The 22,217-nt window shown below is 42.8% G+C and overlaps 1 protein-coding gene and 1 long non-coding RNA gene across 3 annotated transcripts; both read left to right on the top strand.

Moving 5' to 3' along the window:
• Positions 1-222: 222 nt before the first annotated feature.
• On the top strand, positions 223-19,485 carry si:dkey-262k9.2 (uncharacterized). 2 transcript variants are annotated; one of them, XM_061239963.1, is made up of 9 exons: positions 257-309; positions 863-974; positions 6,665-6,716; positions 7,381-7,416; positions 7,950-7,967; positions 8,398-8,505; positions 10,926-10,994; positions 13,145-13,187; positions 15,713-19,485. In XM_061239963.1, the coding sequence occupies exons 3-9, from the start codon at positions 6,674-6,676 to the stop codon at positions 15,756-15,758; spliced, it is 363 nt and encodes a 120-aa protein (XP_061095947.1). In that variant the 5' UTR covers positions 257-309; positions 863-974; positions 6,665-6,673; the 3' UTR covers positions 15,759-19,485. The 2 variants fall into 2 exon arrangements, with proteins under 2 accessions (XP_061095937.1, XP_061095947.1); XM_061239953.1 differs by lacking the exon at positions 863-974 and having other exon boundaries at positions 223-309.
• Positions 19,486-19,530: 45 nt separating this feature from the next.
• On the top strand, positions 19,531-21,947 carry LOC133133989 (uncharacterized). Its single transcript, XR_009709234.1, has 3 exons — positions 19,531-19,933; positions 20,171-21,160; positions 21,344-21,947. It is a non-coding gene; the product is annotated as an uncharacterized LOC133133989 (long non-coding RNA).
• The last annotated feature ends 270 nt before the right edge of the window (positions 21,948-22,217 follow it).

Genomic DNA, 22,217 nt, shown 5'->3' with positions numbered 1-22,217 from the left:
GCTTTATAGGTTGTAATTTTTCAAGTTAAAGTTAGATGTCTGGTTGACTCTCGTTCAACCGTTAAAAGCGGTGCTTTTTGCCTTCACGTCATTATCAAATTGCGGTTACGTGTACATTTAATTGGTACACAACCACAAAGCCTACATTCCCCCTACTCAGCACATTAATATGTAACCCGTGCAAAAAAATGTTATGGTTTTGCGCAAGTTCCTCCGAATATAAGATGGGGGGTGTATAGAGCATGATTTCCTGTGTCGAGCATTCGGTGAAGTACAGTCAAACGCAAAGCACCTGACGCTGCAGCTGAGGTAAGACTGGGTTTTTTTGGGGGTTTTTTTTTCCGATGGGGAAACTTTTACTTTGTCATGTAATACTTGTCTCTGCTTTAACTTATCTAAATGGTTCTCGGTTACAATGTTTGCTGTAGGCTATGGTTTGTCGTGTATTTCCGATTAAAAATACGAATACAAAATACTGTAACTCTAAACTGTATCGACTGGACGTTTTATGTGTATAAAGTGCCGATCCATTTGCTCTGCTTTTCTAAGCAGAATGTGTCTGTGCCGGAGGTATTTTATTCATAATCAATTTTATTCTCGTACCTGTGTTTGGGTGTGTTGGGAAAATGTTTATGTTACTGCATTTACAGTACTCGTCGTATTAGCCTATATTTTAGATGTATCTTCCAGTGGTCTGGGAACTCCGACATGTTTTAGTCCATCTCGATAATAATTCCAGTGAACTCAGTAGTAGTAATAATAGGCTACATAAAATGTAAAACTGTTCATATTTTAATCGGCATGAGAATGTGAGTGTATGTTGGAGCAAGTTCTCAGCTAATTATGCACTTTATGTTGGAAGCTTCTCTGAATGACCTAAGTTGTCTGGAATTCTGCCAAAAGAGAACAAGTTAGTCGGCTTCCACGATCTGCCTCGGGTCTCTTTTCAACCCTCGGCAGAATAATACAAAGAGGTAAAGATTTCTAAAATAAGTCTGATGTATAACTGAAAAATACCTTGAATTCGGTCCTCAGTGGCTAGTCTTGACGGATCTACAGTGTGAATGCTTGCGCGAGAAAACTGGGGCTGTGATGTGCGTTGTGCTGGATGCGTTATTTCACTCTATAATGAAATGAAATGCTCTGGTTTTAATGGCTCCAGATAGTTTGTGACGGGAGTTTTCTGTATTTTCAGAAGAAAGTCCAGAGATGATCAATTGTTGTAAATGTAAGGTTACACAGCGCTTCTGAGGCCTTGGAAAAACTAGTTCCACATGCACAGTCCCTGTTTGAATGCATTGGGATTGCATCTGATTTATTTTGCTGTGGCACACTTGCAAAGCTGAGGAAGGAGTCCACAGAGCTGCAAATTCAGAGTGCAAGCGCCACCAGTCAGTGGAGTCAAAGCTGTGCATCATCTCTGAAGTTATGCTGACGTCCTCTTACAGTTACTAAGATAGAGTGGCTGTCTTTTTCACATAGCAGCACAGAGAAAAAAGGAAACAAACAAACAAACAAGCAAGCAAAAAGAAAAAAAAATGGCTGGAAAGCCACTGTTTATGAATGTGACATGAATATTTGTCTCAGCCAGCCAGGTTTTGCAGAGACGCGACACAGCTGAGAATTACTGATGGCAGTGTCCGCAACAGTGACATGGAGTGATCAGCAGGGCCCACACGGGCATCAGGACATTCATGGGGTGTGCAGCTGGATATCCATACAAACATTCAAACCGTTTCATAAAACAAGCATATGTAGCGGCCTGTAGTGTAGTGGTTAAGGTAAATGACTGGGACATGCAAGGACGGTGGTTCTAATCCTAGTGTAGCCACAATAAGATCCGCACAGCCGTTGGGCTCTTGAGCAAGGCCCTTAACCCTGCATTGCTCCAGGGGAGGATTGTCTCCTGCTTAGTCTAATCAACTGTACGTCGCTCTGGATAAGCGCGTCTGCCAAATGCCAATAATGTAATATGTAGGAAGAAAATGTCAGGCACACTTACCAACCAGATTCTAGAGATGCACCACAGGCAATGCTGGTGTACATATACAATTGATGCAATAGTATCAACAGATGTATTGAATCTCAGGGGACTTTTAGATATGTCTCAGTAAATCTGATGTGGTAATGCTGATAAACTCAAAGCACAAAGATACTACTAGTGCAGTTATTGCAGTGAGGTATTGTGGAAGGAGGTGGAATTGACTTACAAGAGCATAACATATACCAATGCACACATTCATGTGTATTTCTGTATTTTGCCATGAAACTGCATATACACGAACAATAGACATTTGTAGGATCTGTGTGTGTGTGCATGTGTGGGTGATTCTGTGTGCAATATAAGAAGCGGCTGTCAGTCAGATGTCACCTGTTTTAAAGCAAGCTGTTTATAGACACTGTGTTGCTGCTTAAAATGAGAAGACAAAGGTTTTACATTGTGATGTGGCTGGAATTGCTGCCGTGCCAGATATGTATAGTCTAATGTAGCCTATGTCTTAGTCGCCACAGATTTTGATTGACATGCTGTGTGATTATATGTGGGATGAAAACATAATGAAAATATAATTGCAAGCTGCATTCTATTGATCATTACATAAATTGTAAAAAAAAAAAAAAAAAAAAAGCATTAAGTGCAACTTCTTACTGTTATTGTGCTATGGGTCTTTGACATATGTTTACCATCTTGGATTAAATCTGAATTCAAATATAATCAAATCAATTTTATTTATAAAGCGCTGTCACAAAGTCCCTTTATAGAGTGAACATTTGGGAAAAACCATCCTGGAACCACAAACCCCCAAAAAGCAAGCAGTGAGGGGGAAAAAAGTCCCCAGTGGGGAGAAAAAAAGTGGTGGAGAGCCCATCCTCCACTGGTCAGCCTGGTAACTCTCCATCCAGCGCTGCCTGTATTCCATAGTCGTCACAGTGGTCTCAACATTTGGTCTCATATCCATCATGCCCAAGTCATGTTTTTGCAGTTAAACATATCTATTATATAAGACATGTTTGCCAAGAAGCCCAGATACTGTTAATTGAATTAACTTGGATTAGTTCTGGGCACAGCAAATTTTGTTGGTTTTCTGAAAGGTGTCCTAATTTAAGTTGCATTGGCAACCAATCAAAGTGTTGAGCTCACCTTTATGGGCTAGCAGTGCACTGGCCCAGCACCCTTCTTAGGTAATGGCTGTAGTCAGCCATCCCCTCATTATATTTATAGCTATGATGCAGTGGCTGCTCGGAATCCACTGAATCAATTCAGAAATTGCTTCTTTCAATTTACTGTTGCTTCTTTCAGTAGGTAGGAAGTAGGCTGGTGTTCAGTCCCTTTGTTGGCGACAGTAGGAAGTGGGCCTTTTAAGGGTAAAGGCTTCCACCCTCTTTCTCTCAGTCCATACTGGGGGCGACTGAAACCCACCTTTGCGTGAGTGGGCAGACCTTCTTCCATGCTGAAACCACATGCTGTTTGTTTGGCAAGCCAATGTTTTTTACAGTAGACCCCACCAAAATGACCACGCTCAATATATTCCACTATTCAGCTTCTATTCAGGCCTGAGTTATAGCTCTGCATGTTTGCATACAAAGCCATACTTCTCCCTAGCTGCGTTACAGTTTTGCTTGTACCATAGTAAACATACTGTATCAAGGTTGGCTTTGAGTGAGGGCTAGCATTTTTTTTTGTTTGTTTTTTTCTTGACCAGTAGAATCAACATTCTAGTAAGAATAATTTATCTCTCCACTGACTCGAGAGGAACCAGAACAGTGAAATAATATCTTAAAAGATCAGTTCTTTCAAGGTTGCCTACATATGTCTGGCATTAATAAGTGTGGCAGAGTGCAGCCCAGCGCAGTGTGTGTTTGGCCCTGTATGAGACTTTTTCACCAACACTGCTTATCTATCACCGGCCCCACTGCCATGACTGATTCTTATCACTATCAAATTCATGTCAGTCAGCAGAGCGAAGAGAGGTCAAACAACACTATTAACAAATGAGCTTTTTCTGGTGTCAGCATGTAGCAAGCTGTTGTGTCTGCATTGAGCAGCATTGTGTGTGTGTGTGTGTGTGTGTGTGTGTGTGTGTGTGTGTGCACGCAAATGCTCACATCCACATGTATGTTTGTGCACATCTCATCTTCCTGTCAGCAAAACCAGCTGTAAAAAAGAGAAGTCTTGCTTCTGCTTCACTGCTAGTCTTGCGAGTGGCTGCTTCCTTGTAGCGCTTGACTTGATTTATCATTGTCAGTTTTATGAATTCAGTTTCTTTTTATTTGTTTGAGAACTGGTTTAGGAACAGTGTTCTTAGCTGTGCGTTGTTAACTCTAAAAGTGAAAATTGAGCTAAGGTGAAAACCTTTCAAACATATGCAAGAAAGGTACATTCAATTTGCATTCAAATACACATAAATCCATCTGCGGATGTATAATGATAAGCTTTGGATAGCTTTTTGGCTAAGAGGCTTTGTGCTATAATCCTTTTTTTTTCTAAATTAGACAAATTTAATGTTTTACCCAAAGTAGCTCTGAAATATAATTTGATCAAGGAGAGATTGTAATGTGGCTTCCTAGGTAATTTTATTGGGGTATTTTAAAGCCATTAGTATTGGTGTGCTTCTTCTGGTCTTGTCTGGTCTTCTAGCCTGTAAGGTAATTAAGACTGATTGCAACAAGAGGCAACTAAAATTATTTTAAAAATTACCATTTGCATGTTTATGCAATGAGCAACTGATACTAGAGTCTGACTCCACAACAAAGGACATTTGTTAACAGTTCATGTCCAAAGAAATGAAGAAATATTATCTGGTACACAGCAGAACCCTGGCATAAAATCTAACTTCAAATACCAGCTACTGGCTGTTTCAAAACCTAGCTGGAGCTGTTTATTTTCAGCACGGAAGGCAACAAACTGGACTAAACCAGCAACAGCTGGACTTGTTGGTCCTAAAGGAACTGCATTGAATGGACTGATGACGGAGCCTGACCTTTCTAATCTGTGCCTGGTCTCAGCTGGACTTACTGAAGGCCGGACGTGCGTGGCGTACAGTAAGCCACAGGAGCCGGAAGCTTCCCATTAACGGAAAAAAAAGGATGTAGTTCCCGGGCCAGTTTCCTCATGAACTGGTCACCCTTTTGGCTGCATAGCACTGGGCTCAGTCATTAGCTGGAGGAAGCGGGTCTGAACACAATGGCTTTGATAACAATAGATGAGCTGGTGCAATGGTAAGACCCCTGCCCGTCCACCAGCCCCCAGCCCCCTTTCCCCCCCCCCCCTCCAAATGTCAAAAGAGCCCTGCTGGGAAAAAAACAAAAAACAAAGCTAGGTTTTGAAAAAGCTGGTAGCTGGTTGATCAGAGAAGCTTCCAGCTCAACATGGTTTAGCTGGTTGACCAGTTCAAACAAGTATCCAGCTCGCCATGGTTTGGCCAGCTCAAGCTATCATCTTCAAGCTGAAATGATGTGTCTGTCCCAGTGTGGCAGTCTCTTGTTAGAAATGCTGGAAGAGGTTTTGAGTTCATTCGAATCTCACCCAGGGAGGAAGCTGTCCCATTGCATCCCGGTTTATAAATACCGGCAATTGTGCTCTTATTTCCCAGACAGTGGTTGGTGGCCATTTTAGGCCGCAGTCGATACGTGGGAAAGAAACAGATGTGCAGCACCTGCTCTATGGATCTGAAAAGGTTATTTAAATAAAGGTTATTGTTACGGACCGAATGGTGTAAGGAACTGTAAAAATAAATAAATAAAACACCCCGACCTCTCACCTAGCTACATTTAAACCTCCCTTTTGTCACACTCAAAGGAACAAATATTGCACTGCCACAGAAACAAATACAAATGCAGTGTCGGTTGTTAGCGAGTGCAAAGAACGAGACACAGTGTACAAAACTGAGAAATAAATCATCTGCGTTTCTTTCTAAAGGCCAGTAATGTTTGATGGACGCTCGACATGCTGTGATGTGAAGACGCGGTAGAATGACTCTGGCGAATAACACTGAGCGCGCTTTTCAACGGATGACTGCCACACGCTGACTGGCCCCGGTGAAGGACTAACGCGGACGCTGGTTTTTTGCTAAGCTCAGTGGAAAAAGGGCCTCGTTCTGCTCACGGCAGATTGAGATCTGAGGTCAGCGAGAGATGACAGTGCACCCGAGTCTCTCTTTGTCCAGCTGGCACAGACGCCCAAACGGTCAGCCACGCGTAATCCCGCAAGAACGACGGCACCTTGGTTAGGTTTTTCCTTTTTCTTTTCCGATGGGAGTGGAGGTCATGCATCAAAGCTCAAGTCGAGGCGATGCTGAACAAGTTCCCAACTGGAAAGCCCTGTTTGTCAAATTGACATGCTTGCACACAGTATAAGCAGCTGGTCATATTCGCGCTTGGATTGCCCAACTTTAACAGCACCCCGGAGTAATTAAAATGTGAGGATCGTCAGGGATGTGTCAAGCCTTTGCCAATCAGCCTAACTTGTTAAATGATCTCTTAATTTCAAAAGAGTATCCCTGAACAACCCTGAACACATATTTACTGAATAATACAGCATCCATATTTAGATATCTGTGGGAGATATTTACTGTGGGTATATTTGTGCATTTCTTTCACATTATACTTGGTATTAATGAATGATGCTTCTAAATGTTAATAAACCCCTCCTTTTTTCCCCCGGCAGTGTACAAAGATGTTGCGACTTCTCATTCTGTGTTTGATTCTTAGCACAACAGGTAAGAGTCTGCTTAATCTGCTCGGGGTGCTGCATTATGAAGGAAATCTGTTAACGGTCATCTGTGTTTTAGAAAGTGTGTCTAGCGATGTGTGTGCAAACCAATGCTTGTGCAGAGATATGACTTAAAAATAGCATTCCTAATGGCCAGAGATTGATTATTAGTTTTCCTGAGGCTCAAAGCTGGAGTCTTGAGCAGACTAGTGCTGTCATCAACCTTGGCTTTTGTCATGTCTGTCATGAAACAGAAAGCCTTAAGTACACTCACTCGTACTTGGTCAGAGTCAGAGTGGTTTCCAGGGTGAGAGGAACCATTAGGCCTTGTATCTTTGACATGACATTGTATCTTTGAGCTCTGGTCAAATGCAAGTGTATTGTTGTATTAAATTAAATGATTCCCTGCTGAAGGCTGCTGGAGTGTCATTCTAACTGCGGCGTTGAGGATATATGAAAGAGCATAATGGCTCAGCGTTTGTGTAAAAGCAACATTTAATGGTACATAATGTGATAGAACAAAGTACCACCCCCAACCAAATTTTTGATTGTAATAGAAGACACAGGCTAATTGACTTTAATGTGAATTTAATTGCGGTCAGTAAAATGTGTTTCTCATTGTTGCGCTGAATTGAAGCCCAGCCTAATCTCTACCCTCATTTCTCCTGCAGTTACATCACAAGAAACTGAAGCTTCTGGGGACTCGGGTATGTAAAGTTTCCAAATAATCTATCCCTAATCCCTTTCGTAACAAATACAAATTTAGTTTTTTAGTTTTTAGATTTTAAATTTAGAATTTAGTAGGCCTGGGCTCTAACAACGTTGGTGCCAAACCCAAAAACCACAAAAACTTGCATTGATTTGCAAGTCAAAGGAGGAATGTTGAATGAATTCAAGCCTCAGTCCCACATTAACGCATTCCGTATATCTACCCGTCTCTCTCTCCACACAAGTTCGGGAACATAATGCAAATGTGTTCCAGTTTGGAGCAATGGCAAACTTCCATGTTGTTAGCTTGGTATCTGGTTCTGTGATACGCACGATACGTGTCAGAATCACCTCTGATTTGTCTTAAAATGCAAACAGCGGTTAGAATGGCTTGTATTTGTTTAAGTCGGAATGGATGTCGCATTTTGTATAGTTTAAATGAATACGCCAGGGTGTATGTGTACCAAAGCTTTTTCCTGAAATGTAAACAATTGGCCTCATTCTCCTTTTCCTTGCCTTGTGTTTTCTGCAGACGACGATGATGAAACAGGTTGGTTCACTTTATTTATTATTTAAGTTTTCCACTTGTGAGGTGTGACGGGGCAGTATGTTGGTGTGTTGAACAGTGCACTCATAATGCGTATTGGATGTTCTTCGACTTCATAGGGGGCCTATAATCTATAATACTGTACATCATCCCTTGAAAGAATCCTGAAAACGCAGCCCCCTGAGATTCTCTGTATCTTCGAACATTCCGTTCCCTTCCCAACATCCTTTCACTCATTTTTTGAGCAAAAGAGCCAGAAGTCTTTCGTTGAGATCGGCAAAGTTCAAAGAGGAATCCTAGAGTGAATGCACTGGCAGTGTCCACTGAAACACTGTAGGGTAAACCTATTAAATCTGTGTGTGAGTGCTAGTGTCACACATCAGGGACTTGATCTGGTCAGGGGTGTCAATGGGCACACTATTTTGTGTTGCAGCTGGGGAACCAATCGAGGAGCTCACAATCGTGGCTAATAAAGGATCAAAGAGTAATGCTGAACTAGGACCGTTCGAGGATTTTGACAAGGCACCATCAACGGGCGAAGGTGAGAATATGGAGAAATATTGGAATATGGGAAACATGAAATATGAATACAGCTCAGTGTTGAATCAACTCAGAGAGAGGGGCCATTTTACTGAAATATAGTACATTTCATCCTTGTTAGATAAGTGTAAGAGTTGAATTAACTCTGGACATTATAATTGGCAGAAGACACATAAGAGCAGGTTTGTTGATGAAGTGTCTTGTGTAAAGTTTGGTCCAATCAGGGTCCCAAGCTAGACTTAGACCTGCCAGGGCTTGCATACAGTGTGTCTGTTGTATACTGTGTGAAATAATGGTAAGGTCTGTATTTATTCTACTCTCACAAACCCTTGGCTAGCGATTGGCCTATTTACAGTATCATCGAATGCAGGTTAACACACCTCAGTTTATCTCTAAAACTATAATATATATATTAATATTGATTTTAATATTGATTAAATTGATTGTAATATCAAGGGTGTTCATGAACATAGTGAGTGATGGAATATTGCTTAACAATATTACAATATGACCAGTAAATTACAGTTTTTTACAATCACTTACATCTCACGAGCTTGTGCTCAATTTTCAAAACCTTAGACACAACGTTCAAAATGGTAAGCACTTGTAGCCCGTTCGCCTGTTCAAAACATGTCTTTGAAGAAATCTTACACTTCCAAACTCATTGGTTCAAATTCCTCATTTTTCATTAAATACTATCGGAACATTTGTTTAGGTCGCCCACACAAAAGATATATATGGATTCACTGTTTAGTTGTTTTTACAATACTTTACTATAGCATGAAAAAATACTTGATACATGTTTCAATATGGTCTTTTTGTGGTTCTAAATAAAGGGAATAGTGGAAACAGTAGAAAAGAGTGGAATCATTGAAAAAAATCTGAATACTGTAAAAAAAATATATAATCATAACATACTGTGGGTTTGTTTCACAGTTTTCTTGACCATTGCAAACAAGCTTTTTCTAAGAGGTATTTTTTTATACTTTTTAGAACTTTTGAATGATTTTTTTCATTGCTGAACCACCAAAAACTATACATTTCTACAGTCCTATTTGAAAATCACTAACAGAAAATAGTGCCTCGACTGCAATGCCACTGGTTGTTAGTGTTTTTTAGATCATTGTTCTATGATTGACACAAACAATTCTACTGCTGGTGCTTCTCCTTTGAGACATGTTCGCAGTGCTTTGGTGGTTGTGATCAATTTTGTGAATGAAATGAACTGACAAGCTGCATGTTGGTCCAGAGAGTTGTATGAAGAGTTTTGAAAAGGTGAATTTTGAGCAATTGTAAAGAACTGTAATCATAGCAACAAAATTATAGGAACAAAGTGGGAAAAAATCCTGAACTGCAGTGAAAGACACTGTCCTCTACCAGGACACCCCCACCTCTAAGACGAGAAACAAGGCCACCTCTCTGAAGGAGTACTTGTCATCTGCCATTCCATTGACCACCTCCACCTCCTCTCACTGCTTGATCTCTATTCTAACATGGATCATCTGACTGCTCCATGTTGTCACTATATTGTTGCGGGTGATAAACATCCTTACTCTTAACACTATGTAAAATCAATCAATCATCAGTCATTTGTCCACCATCTCAAACATGTGTGTCAAAAAAGGTTGAAAACCCCTGTGACAAAAGATGGTTATGCAATTCAATTTAATGATAATGTGGTAAAATTGATCCTGTTCCAAAGTAATTGCTGTCACTTGATTTATTTATTCTAAAACATTCGTGATCTAAACATGGAATGTTGTTACAAGTAATCTGTTTCCATAAAACTATGCTTTTGGAGTAATGTTATAGTTACTTATCATTTTGAGTAGTTGGATACATTGGTAGTTAGATGCACTGTAATGAATGAAAAGATGTAATGTGTGTAGTTCATTTTGAAATGCTAATACTTTGAAAGTTAAGTTTAGTCATTATGAACAAGTGATTTCGTCCAGTGATCAAATTATTTTTAGTTTATGTATATTGTATCCAAGCAATTTAAAAAAGTGTTTAGAGTTTTGTGTCTGCAGTTTTGAAAAATTACCCCAAGTTTCTGAAATTTGTGTCAAAGTGATTATAAAAAACTGTAAGATCACATTTGCAGATTTTTTACATGTCAGTAGTCAATGGCCAAGATTTCCTTCCATTTGATTTATGTTAGTGCTATACATGCCCTTATGCAAGAATATCTTACAGTGCTTTCCTTTGAATAATGTAACAAATTCAATCACTGCTAGGTCCTGAATGATAATTCTGTTCGGTACCCTTTCATTAACAGTAAAGTTACTGTGCTGTTTATCCCATCTGGGATGTCATTTCTGCAACCACCCACGCACCCCAGAGGGCCTGATGCCTGGATGAGTTTAAGCAGACCCAGTCCCTGTCACTTTGACCCCCGTGTTTCTGTGCTTTCCTCTGCAGATGGATTCGCCACCACAGCGATCATAGCAGCAGTGTGCGTGGTGGCCCTGGCTGCAGTTGCTATCGTAGGTACGTTGGCCCCCCTCCTCGAACCCTCGGCAGAACCTGGCTGTACTGCCTGCCATCTGTGGGATATGCTGGTCCCGTCCCGTCTAGAGGCACTTCATTTGCATGGTTAGACGTGTCCGTATTAAATATTCAAAGAGATATTTGCGTGGTAGAACGCTTGCCGAGCAACGCCGCCCGAGGCAGAAACGGCCCCCTGTCTCAGTGGATCAAAACGGCTCAACGCGGCTAACCTGCCAACTTAACCTGTTCCCACCTGATGTTCTCACACTCACACTGTGCACACGGCTAACCTGCTAACTTAACCTGTTCCCACCTGATGTTCTCACACTCACACTGTGCACACGGCTAACCTGCTAACTTAACCTGTTCCCACCTGATGTTCTCACACTCACACTGTGCACACGGCTAACCTGCTAACTTAACCTGTTCCCACCTGATGTTCTCACACCCACACTGTGCACACGGCTAACCTGCTAACTTAACCTGTTCCCACCTGATGTTCTCACACTCACACTGTGCACACGGCTAACCTGCTAACTTAACCTGTTCCCACCTGATGTTCTCACACTCACACTGTGCACGCGGCTAACCTGCTAACTTAACCTGTTCCCACCTGATGTTCTCACACTCACACTGTGCACGCGGCTAACCTGCTAACTTAATCTGTTCCCACCTGATGTTCTCACACTCACACTGTGCACACGGCTAACCTGCCAACTTAACCTGTTCCCACCTGATGTTCTCACACTCACACTGTGCACACCGCTAACCTGCTAACTTAACCTGTTCCCACCTGATGTTCTCACACTCACACAGTGCACACGGCTAACCTGCTAACTTAACCTGTTCCCACCTGATGTTCTCACACTCACACTGTGCACGCGGCTAACCTGCTAACTTAATCTGTTCCCACCTGATGTTCTCACACTCACACTGTGCACACGGCTAACCTGCTAACTTAACCTGTTCCCACCTGATGTTCTCACACTCACACTGTGCACGCGGCTAACCTGCTAACTTAACCTGTTCCCACCTGATGTTCTCACACTCACACTGTGCACATGGCTAACCTGCTAACTTAACCTGTTCCCACCTAATGTTCTCACACTCACACTGTGCACGCGGCTAACCTGCTAACTTAACCTGTTCCCACCTGATGTTCTCACACTCACACTGTGCACACGGCTAACCTGCTAACGTAACCTGTTCCCACCTGATGTTCTCACACTCACACTGTGCACGCGGCTAACCTGCTAACTTAACCTGTTCCCACCTGATGTTCTCACACTCACACTGTGCACACGGCTAACCTGCTAACATAACCTGTTCCCACCTGATGTTCTCACACTCACACTGTGCACGCGGCTAACCTGCTAACTTAACCTGTTCCCACCTGATGTTCTCACACTCACACTGTGCACACGGCTAACCTGCTAACGTAACCTGTTCCCACCTGATGTTCTCACACTCACACTGTGCACACGGCTAACCTGCTAACTTAACCTGTTCCCACCTGATGTTCTCACACTCACACTGTGCACGCGGCTAACCTGCTAACTTAACCTGTTCCCACCTAATGTTCTCACACTCACACTGTGCACGCGGCTAACCTGCTAACTTAACCTGTTCCCACCTGATGTTCTCACACTCACACTGTGCACGCGGCTAACCTGCTAACTTAACCTGTTCCCACCTGATGTTCTCACACTCACACTGTGCACATGGCTAACCTGCTAACATAACCTGTTCCCACCTGATGTTCTCACACTCACACTGTGCCCATTGCTAATTTATTTACACATGAATATTTCAGACTGCTCGCCTAGTCAGTGCATGCAATAGTGTGTGTGTGTATGCCTGTCTGCATGTGGGAGTGCGTGTGTGCATGCATGTGAGTGTGTGTGTGCGTGTGTGTGTGAGTGTATGTGTGTGTGTGTGTGTGTGTGTGTGTGCGTGCGTGTGTGTGTGCATGTGTGTGTGTGTGTTGGATAATTTGTGGAGTAGGTTTTGGAGTGGATGGCTGGAAATGTTGTAACTGTCAGAAGCAAACTGTCAGGAAGGTTTGGAAATATAGCCGTGGGAAGGCTGCAGATAACACAGAGGAGTCAGGAGGAGATGGTGACTGTTTCTCTCCTGTTCCTGTTTTTCAGCCGTTGTCCTGGTCAGACGTCATATGCAAAAACGACAGCAAGGGTAAGAGAAAACGGTTTCCAATCACACTCACCCCATGATTACCTAACTAAAGTCTACACTGTCTGTGGGCCTTCTTGAATATAAAAAAAACAAAACAATGTGTGGTTCATGAAGTTCATCACAAGTCGTTTCTGTCTTAGGAGAGTGTGTTTTCCTTTGTAAATAAAACTCACGCCACGCTGATAAGTCATGGTCTTCTGCTTAGGTGTACAATAACTATAAAAAGAACAACTTCTAATAGAGAATGTAGACCTATTCTGCCTGTGCTGGTATTTTAGTCACATAGGCTAAGTAAAAATGGCACATACAATCGGTCTGTCTTTCTCGGCATAATAATGAGTAGGCCAGAGGGTCCTTCTGCAATAGGCGACTATTTAAAGGCACTAGTTTTATTCCAGAGGAGTAGGCTACAGCACCGTTTCAGAAGCACTAATATGAGCTTGCTTGCTGTCCCCACCCTTCACTGTGGCAGTGAGCTGGCACTAAAGCACAAGAGATTATTATTTTAAAATCAACAGTCACCGGTCTTTTAGGAGAAAGATGAGTGTTCAGCTTTTACTGGATATGTCACCCCTGGGAGGGCGGCAGAACCAGTCGGGTGGGTAACAGTCCCGTCACGTTGACAATTTGTTCACCATTAGGGGCACGTCAACGTCAAACACAGACAACACTCTGAATGTGAAGCCAAGCAGGAGCTCATCCACCAGGCCGGTACAGGCTTGTTCTGAAATTAGACACGTCACTTGAGTCACCTTTACACCCCGCCCGTGAAAGAAACACAGAAGAATAAGATATCAGCCTGTGTCTAACCCTGCCAGAGCAAGACCCAACACGCACCGGGGTGACTGCACCCTTAATAGAAAACGGGCTTCTCAGGGAGGGGAAAAAAACAGCTGCACGTCAAACTAAATCCCTGAATTAGCAAACCAAAAAACAAACAGGGAACAAACTGCCTCAACCAGTTTAACGATGAGGCGCTGTGTTTTTCCTCTCCTCGCAGTCTGAACATAACAAGACAGTGCGGCGCGCCAGAGAGGAAGCGCACGGGCGCGTTAGCGGTGCGGTCGTAGGAGCGCACACGTTCACCTTTCTGCAGAGTAATCGAGTTTCTCTCCTCGACAGCCTGGGCTGCTCGCACGGGGCTCACAGACCAGGCCCGGGAAGCGTGGCCCATTCTGAGGAGAGAGAGAGAGAGAGAGAGAGAGAGAGAGAGAGATGTGGAGAGAGAGAGATGTGGAGAGAGAGAGAGAGACAGAGAGAGAGGTGGAGAGAGAGAGGGAGAGAGAGAGATGTGGAGAGAGGGAGAGAGAGAGAGACAGAGAGAGAGGTGGAGAGAGAGAGAGAGAGAGAGAGAGAGGACTGTTGTTGTACCAAAACTGTGTTATTAGCTTTAATTCCTTTGGCAGCTTACAGGTGCCTCGGAGGGCCGCGGCTATTGCCGGTGGCGCAGTGCTGAGTGATCCGTGTTGTGAAAAGGAGGTTTATAAACAAAGCAACCCCAGCGTGACAGATAAACCATGCGCTGCCAAGACCTTAAAGCCTACCTGGAGTCCTTACTGGAAAAATATCTTCCCCACCCCTCTTTCCCTAGCTAGGCTACATGAAGTGTGACCTCTAAGAATCAGGGCACTATATTTCTCAAAAGTCTCTCATGGCAGGCTCCAGATAAGACATTCAACCAAAACTGAGTTTTTTAAAACCTGTTTTGTGAACCAGCCGCAGACCAGCCCCCATTAGACATGGTGAAATACAGTCTGTGAGCAATTTATTAGGTATTCATTAGACCTATTTTTGGTCTTCTGCTGCTTAGAGTTATGATGCGTTGTGTTTTCAGAGATGCTCTTCTGCGTACCCCTGTTCTCATATGTGGTGATCTGTGTTACTGTTACCTTCCTGTCAGCTTTGACCAGCTTCCTGTCTCCTCTGATGTCTCCCATTAACAAGGCAGACCTGCTGCTCACTGGACTTCTTTTGTTTTTTGCATCATTCTCTGCAAACTCTCAAGACTGACATGAAAATCCCAGGAGATCAGCAGCTGCTGAGATACCCAAACCACCCTGTCTGGCACCAATAATTATTCCATGGTTAAATTCACTTAGATCACATTTATTCCCCATTCTAACATTTGGTCAGAAAAACAGCTGAACTTTACCGTGTGTGCATGGTTGTACGCATTTAGCTGCTGCCACAAGATTGGCTGATTAAATATTTGCATCAACAAGCTGGTATACAGGTCTACCTAATAAAGTGCTCACTGAGTGTATTGTTACACAGTAGGCTTGTGAATGATATCCCTTGTGATTGAGATTTAAAAAATATAATGACAAATGCTGGTAGAGTACTACTACTAAGGATTATATGGATCGAATCAGTCAGGGTAGATGCATTTCCTAATGGGGGAGAGCATTGTGTCTAACATTTCTTCAGATAGTGCATGGTATAATGAAACATTGCAGTGATGATATAATCATGCTCTCTCTCTCTCTCTCTCCCTCCCTCTCTCTCTCTTTCTCTCCCCCCTCCAGAGTCTACTCTGTCCCCGTTGAGCAGTCCGGGAAACCCACCATCTAGGCCCCGCCAAAGCCTGGGCCTTCTGAGATCCACAGGCCTCTGCCAAACTGCTGTCTTCTCCTGGGCACCTCTCTCTCTCCCTCTCTCTCTCTCTCTCTCTCTCTCTGGGACCTCTCCACTCTGCTGCTTCCTGGACCACCCTCTACTAAAGAAAGTCCGAAAGAGTCCATGAGTTCTCAGAACTCGCACCCCTTTTTAGTCACACGCGCCCATTTAAGTCACTGTCTTCTGTCATTTTCTTCCAGCTCAGTGAGGACTGTCCGTGTAAGGGCAGGGTTACGTGGTTAGGTTTTCAGTCAGGGTCGCGGTTTCACACAGTGCCACACTCCGGCCAAACGAAGACACTCCGCATAACCGCGAAGATGAAATCCAATCAAAACCAAAGGAAAAAAGACCAAAAAATCCTATGACATCCCATTTTCTACACCCCACACCTCCCTAGTAACAATATTCAATGTTCAGCCATTTTTCATTTCCTCAATGTGGAGTGTTTGCTGGCTGTGCAACCAAATCCTTCCGTAATTTGGGTTTTTAAACAAGACATAATGTAACAGTAACAGTTATTATGGCCTTAATTGAGAGACATTATATCGTCAAAGCCATTCCAACATGCTCTCACACAGACCTTATGGGAAAATACCCACAATCATTTGTAATAGCAGCTGCCTGCATGGAGCTGTCGTTGTTAAGCGTAGCAGGGGAATCGCTGCTGCACCTGAATACGCACAGAGGTACCCGCGTCTCTCCCGACCGTCACGTAGAGTACCGTTCTTGTCCTAATCTTTCACTACCAACATCATTCCCAGCAGTCAAAGAATGAAAAATGTTGTTACAGAGCCTTTCAACGGCTGAAAGCAAACGCAGGTGGAAAGGACGGGTGTGAACAGCCCCGCTTCTAAAGCAGTGCATTAATTAGCCTCCATAAGTGCTCCTTTTGTACTAATATAAAGCATTGCTTTCTCCTTCATACCCAATCATTGATTATGAAGGGTCCTACAAAAGTCCAATATGCCTTTGTAAGCGCTGAATAAACAATTTGTACTACTGACAGACTGGCATTGTGCTGTGTAACAGGAAAAAGTGACATTTCCATGGCATTCAAATTTATTTTGTTGTTATGCCATGTGCGGTATACACACAGTCACACAATGACAGTCTGTGTCAGATGGAATAGATGTTTATGAGTATTCATGCAGTCCTTATGGAAGGGCTATGTAATGCTTAGGAAGGCTCATGTCATTTTTATGTAGGGTCCTTCACAGAAAGTGTTACCACTGTAAATGGCTCTCTAAAAGCTAGTACTATTAATGTATTATAGTGTTTTGGATTGGAGGGTGGGAGGATGAAACCATGCATGGAGAAATGATTTGGACAGTGCCTAGGCCGTACACGTTTCATTCAGACAGACTGCATTTGGAGTGGATAGCTTTCCCTCTTTCATTTAAATGGAAATCAATGTTGCCTCAGAACAAAAGCTTTATGGTTAGGGCTGCCACTTTGCCAAGTTATCTCCGTGTTCCCAAAAAGAAAGTAATTTCAGTAGAGGTTCATAGGTGAGGAGATGAGGAGGGGGGGGGGGGGATGCAATATTCGTTGGCATGGGGGTGGTTTTGCTTCACCCCAAGATCATAAAGATGATTCGATGGAGATTGAATTAGTCTCGAGCCGACAGATTTGGCCCTTATGCGAGAAATCGAATGTAAAAATGATCTTGTCGGGCGAAAACAGAACAGCGAGTGTCTGACTCCACTCAGCCCCACAGCTCTGATGTCACAGGCGCAGGATTAGCTTGGCGGTGTGCCAGCGTGTGGCGCCTACGGCAGGGTGCTGCACCTCCCTGAAAATGAGACCTGATGTGTTCACCAGTGTCTGGCGAAAACGCCACGCTGAAACCGTCTGCGGCTCACGGCGTGGACAGGGACAACAGCGGTTTAACCGAAAGGGAACAGTGTGCGTGTGCGTTTGCATGTGTGTCTGCGCGGGTGCGTGTGTGTGTGTGTGTGCATGCATGTGCATGAAGGTATTGAAATTCCTGGCAGCCTGTTCCTGCTCTGAAACCATTTCGATAGAAAGATAATATTAAAGTAGCAAATCATTTCAGAATTCTTTTTTTCCCCCAAATTTTCGTTCTGTTTGATAACCTGGTAGAAAGAAAGCCAGTTTGTTGTACTCACTCAAACAAAGGTAAACAAAGGTATGTTAGTGACTTGAAGCGAGAGACGATATAAGATTTGCGAATGACGGCATGGCCTCTACAGCCACGTGTGTTTTTACTGTACCATCACAAGGCGCCTGTCACCTGTAAAAGGTGGGCCTGTATGAGGGGAAGCCAAACGATTTCAAAGCGAACATCCTTGGCGTTCTTTCAGCATTCTATTGTTTCCCGCTTCTCTGCCAGCACATGTTTCGTAAGGCTGCAGCATGTCCACCTTGACCGTGAATGGCACCGATCGTTCTTCACTGGGTCCTGTACATACGGCAAACACCTTTTTACAGCCTTTTTACACTGGGACCCACAGACCCCCATTGCTGTCTGTAAGTGCTGCGCTGTGTGTTTGAAAATATATATATTTTTAAATCTTGATCAGGTCCTCCAGAAACTTTGTCATTTATAGTACAATTGCTCAAAGCCTTTTTCTTTCCCAACCGGTTTTAAGCAATCAGCATTTTATTAAATAAACACAGGACCAATCGCCAAACCCACGGTGCACTTACGCAGTTGCTGGCCTGAGCGGAGGCTGTGTGAAACAGGGGGCCCTGATGCAGAAGTTCATCTGAAAAAGCTTTTATTTCAAACAGCAGCAGAATTACTGAAAGTGTCCAAGGGCTGCATTTCCATATTTTGTGTGTAAATGTAATCTTAAAATGCATCAACCAAGTAGGCCTGGATCTGTAAAGTGCTTTGGCAGTACTGCACTAAGAACCAGCAATGTATGTAAAAATGATTTGACTTGCTGGGTGGGTTTATGCAATATAAAAATATATTTTTGTACATTGAATGATATGCCATTATAATCTCGTCATTCCGACTATTTAATTCCTAGACCACTAGTCGCTCGATCACTGAAATTGTCACGTTATAATGAATCATCTCTGGATAGGTTGATTATTTTATGTATTTGTTTTCTTTACAAATGTTTTATATCTAAAGGGGATGGGTTGTTTGTTTATCCATGTTTTTATGGCATCACATTTAAACGTCATTTTGTTTAAGTGTAGTGGTAGTGGTTTTATTACAATGTTGATTGCATTTCATTTTGCTAGACTACTCCCTGGACCTAAATTCATGCACTGTATGCAAGCCTTCATTGAGTAATGTACTGGGAGCTATAGCATAAAAAGCCTTAAGAAAAAAAACCTGTATTATAATGGAGTGCTCCTTTTCTGGCCTGCATGTACATTTTGTTCATGAAAGGCTGTTCTGTGAACCAAGAAGCTAAGCATTTAAAGGGGTATGTTTCTGTTGGTGACACCTGATTAAACCACCAATAAATAACCTATTATCAGATTTAACATGTAGATGTTACATGGGCTTGGATTTAATCTAGGACTGTATGTGTATATAAATACAAAGACAATTTCATTAGCGTAGAATTAGCGTGGTCTGCACACCAGGAATGAAAAACTAGGTTTGGATCACTGTATATTTTAAAACACTGTATTTTCAGATAATGGTCATCAGATCTTTTTTTTTATATGAAAATAAACGTACTCTACTGCACTTTCATTTCTGTTGATGTTCCTTTTGTCTTGCTCCCATCAGATAGTTCTGTTCAGCAGTTATCTTAAGAGATCCCATATTGTGAAAATTGTGCATGTGGAATTGTGCTGTGTGGATTATAAACGAGTTGAAGATAAAACACTGTGAAAGTATCAAAAGGCAAAGTCCCCACACAATCTGTATGAAGAAAATGTGCATTTAAACGAGCGTTTGGACTTCTGTGAGGTTATGACATCATAACGATAGGCTTGTTTGCTTCAGCAGGGGCCACCTTGTAGCCAGACCAAGTGCTTGGCACAGATGGTGTTTAGTTTGTTGGAGCTAGCCAGCCAATCAGAACAGAGGTTCATTGATATCAATGAGCCTTAAAGACACAGTCGCTAAAACAGCCTGTTCTTGGGAAAGCTAATGAGTAGCGCTGGAGAATGGACATGTAAAACTGGAGAGACTTTTGGTACTTAATTAACTTATGATAAAATATTGTAAATGTACAATGTGGGGTTTTAAAATCTCTAAAAGATGATCCTGGTATTTGCTACATCCAAACACACAGCAACAAGACTGGTTTCATTTTAATTAATCAGGTTTATTGAATGTAGGTTACGATGAGCTGGAGGCACTACATTTCACCATTCAGGATATTCAGGCTTAGACTTCTAATCATTCCCCAAACGCTTGTGATCAAATTCAGACGGAGCAAAAAAACAGAAACGTCATTGGTGCTCCAGGACCAGGGTTGCCTCCCCTGTCTGAAATGGATCACTTCATCTCGGGTGTCTGAATCCAGTTTTTGGTGAGCCACAGCATGTGCAGGTGTTTTGCATGATTCAGCAACCATGATTCATTCATGTTGTCGATTGCCTAAAGCAGGGGTGTCAAACTCCAGTCCTGGAGAGCCAGTGTCTGCAGGTTCTTGTCTGATTCAGCACGAGTGATTCATTTCCGTTATTGATTGTCTAAAGAGTCAACACACCTTGTTCTGCCTGCTGTTTGAGAGGAAACCACAAATACCTGCAGACACTGCAGCCCTCCAGGGGTTCAGATTGAAACCTTTGCCCTAGCCCACAGGTATCAGCCTCCAGTGCCGGGAGGCCACAGCGTCTGCTGGTTTTCAGGGTGTTCTCGGTACCTGTGGGTTTTTTAAGTGACTGATTGGCTATATGATCCACACAGCCTGTTCTCAAGGTCTTAATTGGCAGCTCGATTGAAAGGAAACCACAAAAACCCACAGACTCGTATTTTAGCTTGACACCTCTACCCTCGATGCTTAAACCAGCCAGTAGGTCTGTGAGTTTTCCACCCGATAGTTAATTGCTTGATTAATGTGACTGATGAGCCAGAGATTCCATCTTCTGGTGCCTCAGGTAATATATCCTGCCCTGATTAGAGTGGGAAATGGAAAGAGGCAGAACTTTTCTGGCATCAAGCACCAGACTTGAGTAAAACTTTCTCTAGACCAGTGGTCTCCAACCCTGGTCCTGGAGAGCCACAGGGTGTGCTGGCTTTTTTTTTTGCCCAAGAAACCAGGTGAGGTGAGTTAACTGTGTAATTAACTCATTTAATTTATCAATTAAGTGCTGAGTAACAACACAAGCCAGCACACCCTGCGTTTCTCGAGGAACAGGAGTGAGGACCACTGCTCTACCATTTCTTTACAAGTGAGATCCTCAAATCACCGTCTGTGAGTACCTGCTGTTTCCACCCTCCCGTCACCTGGGAGTTGGGTATGAAGACAGACAGTAGCACTAGTTGTTCAGATAATTAACAGAAATCAGGGCTTGGATTCGAGGGCTAGATATCATGATCCCTGCTTTATGGTATGGAAGTGATTTTGTCAGTGACCCTTTTTTTTTTTTTTTTTAAGTCGGCTCCACCCACTGGGAGAGGGTAGAAGAACCAAGAAAAATAAGTGAAGATGAGAAAACGTGAAATAGGCAAATGGAATGTCCTTTCTCATTCAAACGTCAGTTCGAAGCTACGTCAGTTGCAGATGTGGCAGATGGAGAGCGGTGGACCCACAGATCACACTTTCCTCAAAAATACTTGTGCAAAGGTTGCACTCATGTTTCCTTGTTCAAAGGAAAGTTTGGGAGTACCCAAAAGGGTTAAAATGTCATCTTTAAGATAAAGAACCTGAATCAATTTCCAGGTAAGGAGCATGGAAAACAGGTGAAAAATAATCAATTGGAAAGCGCCCCCTGTACCAATTCTAAACCAAAGAAAAACTAACTTGTGATTCAATGTAGGAAAATAAAGTGTCTTAATTTGTTGGAAGAAAAAGAAAATGCAATGATTAATCTGATCACTCAAAATTAAGTGAAAACCAAGCTGTCCAGAGCTGGTTTACTTACAGAAGCAAGTGACCTGAGCGCTGCCTGCTTTTAGTCAACACATTTTTCATGTTTTCCAGTGGAGAGGCACTTTGGTGAGGTCAGAGCATGCGGTAGTCGTAATGAGAGCTAATTGATTCGGTCCCTACATGGCGCTCTGCGTCGTGACTGCAGAACAAATGGATGTTCATATTAAATAAAGTGCAGCAGAAGACTCTGCTCTGTGTGGTTCTGTACAACATTTGGCTTTTTAAAATAACAAAACCCCACGAACAAGGCATCGTCGTAATTATAATTTGACCTTTCGAAGACTTCCACAATTCTCTGATGAAACATCTCGGCTGCCCTTTGGTTAACCAAGGCCACCGAGATGTTCGATGCAAGGAGGCAAGTGTTTCTGTTCGTATA

The sequence above is a fragment of the Conger conger genome, chromosome 1, assembly GCF_963514075.1.
Source record: "Conger conger chromosome 1, fConCon1.1, whole genome shotgun sequence".
In the NCBI taxonomy this organism is placed as follows: domain Eukaryota; kingdom Metazoa; phylum Chordata; class Actinopteri; order Anguilliformes; family Congridae; genus Conger; species Conger conger.
The sequence above is the reverse complement of the archived record's forward strand: the minus strand, read 5'-3'. Positions and strand labels throughout refer to the sequence as shown.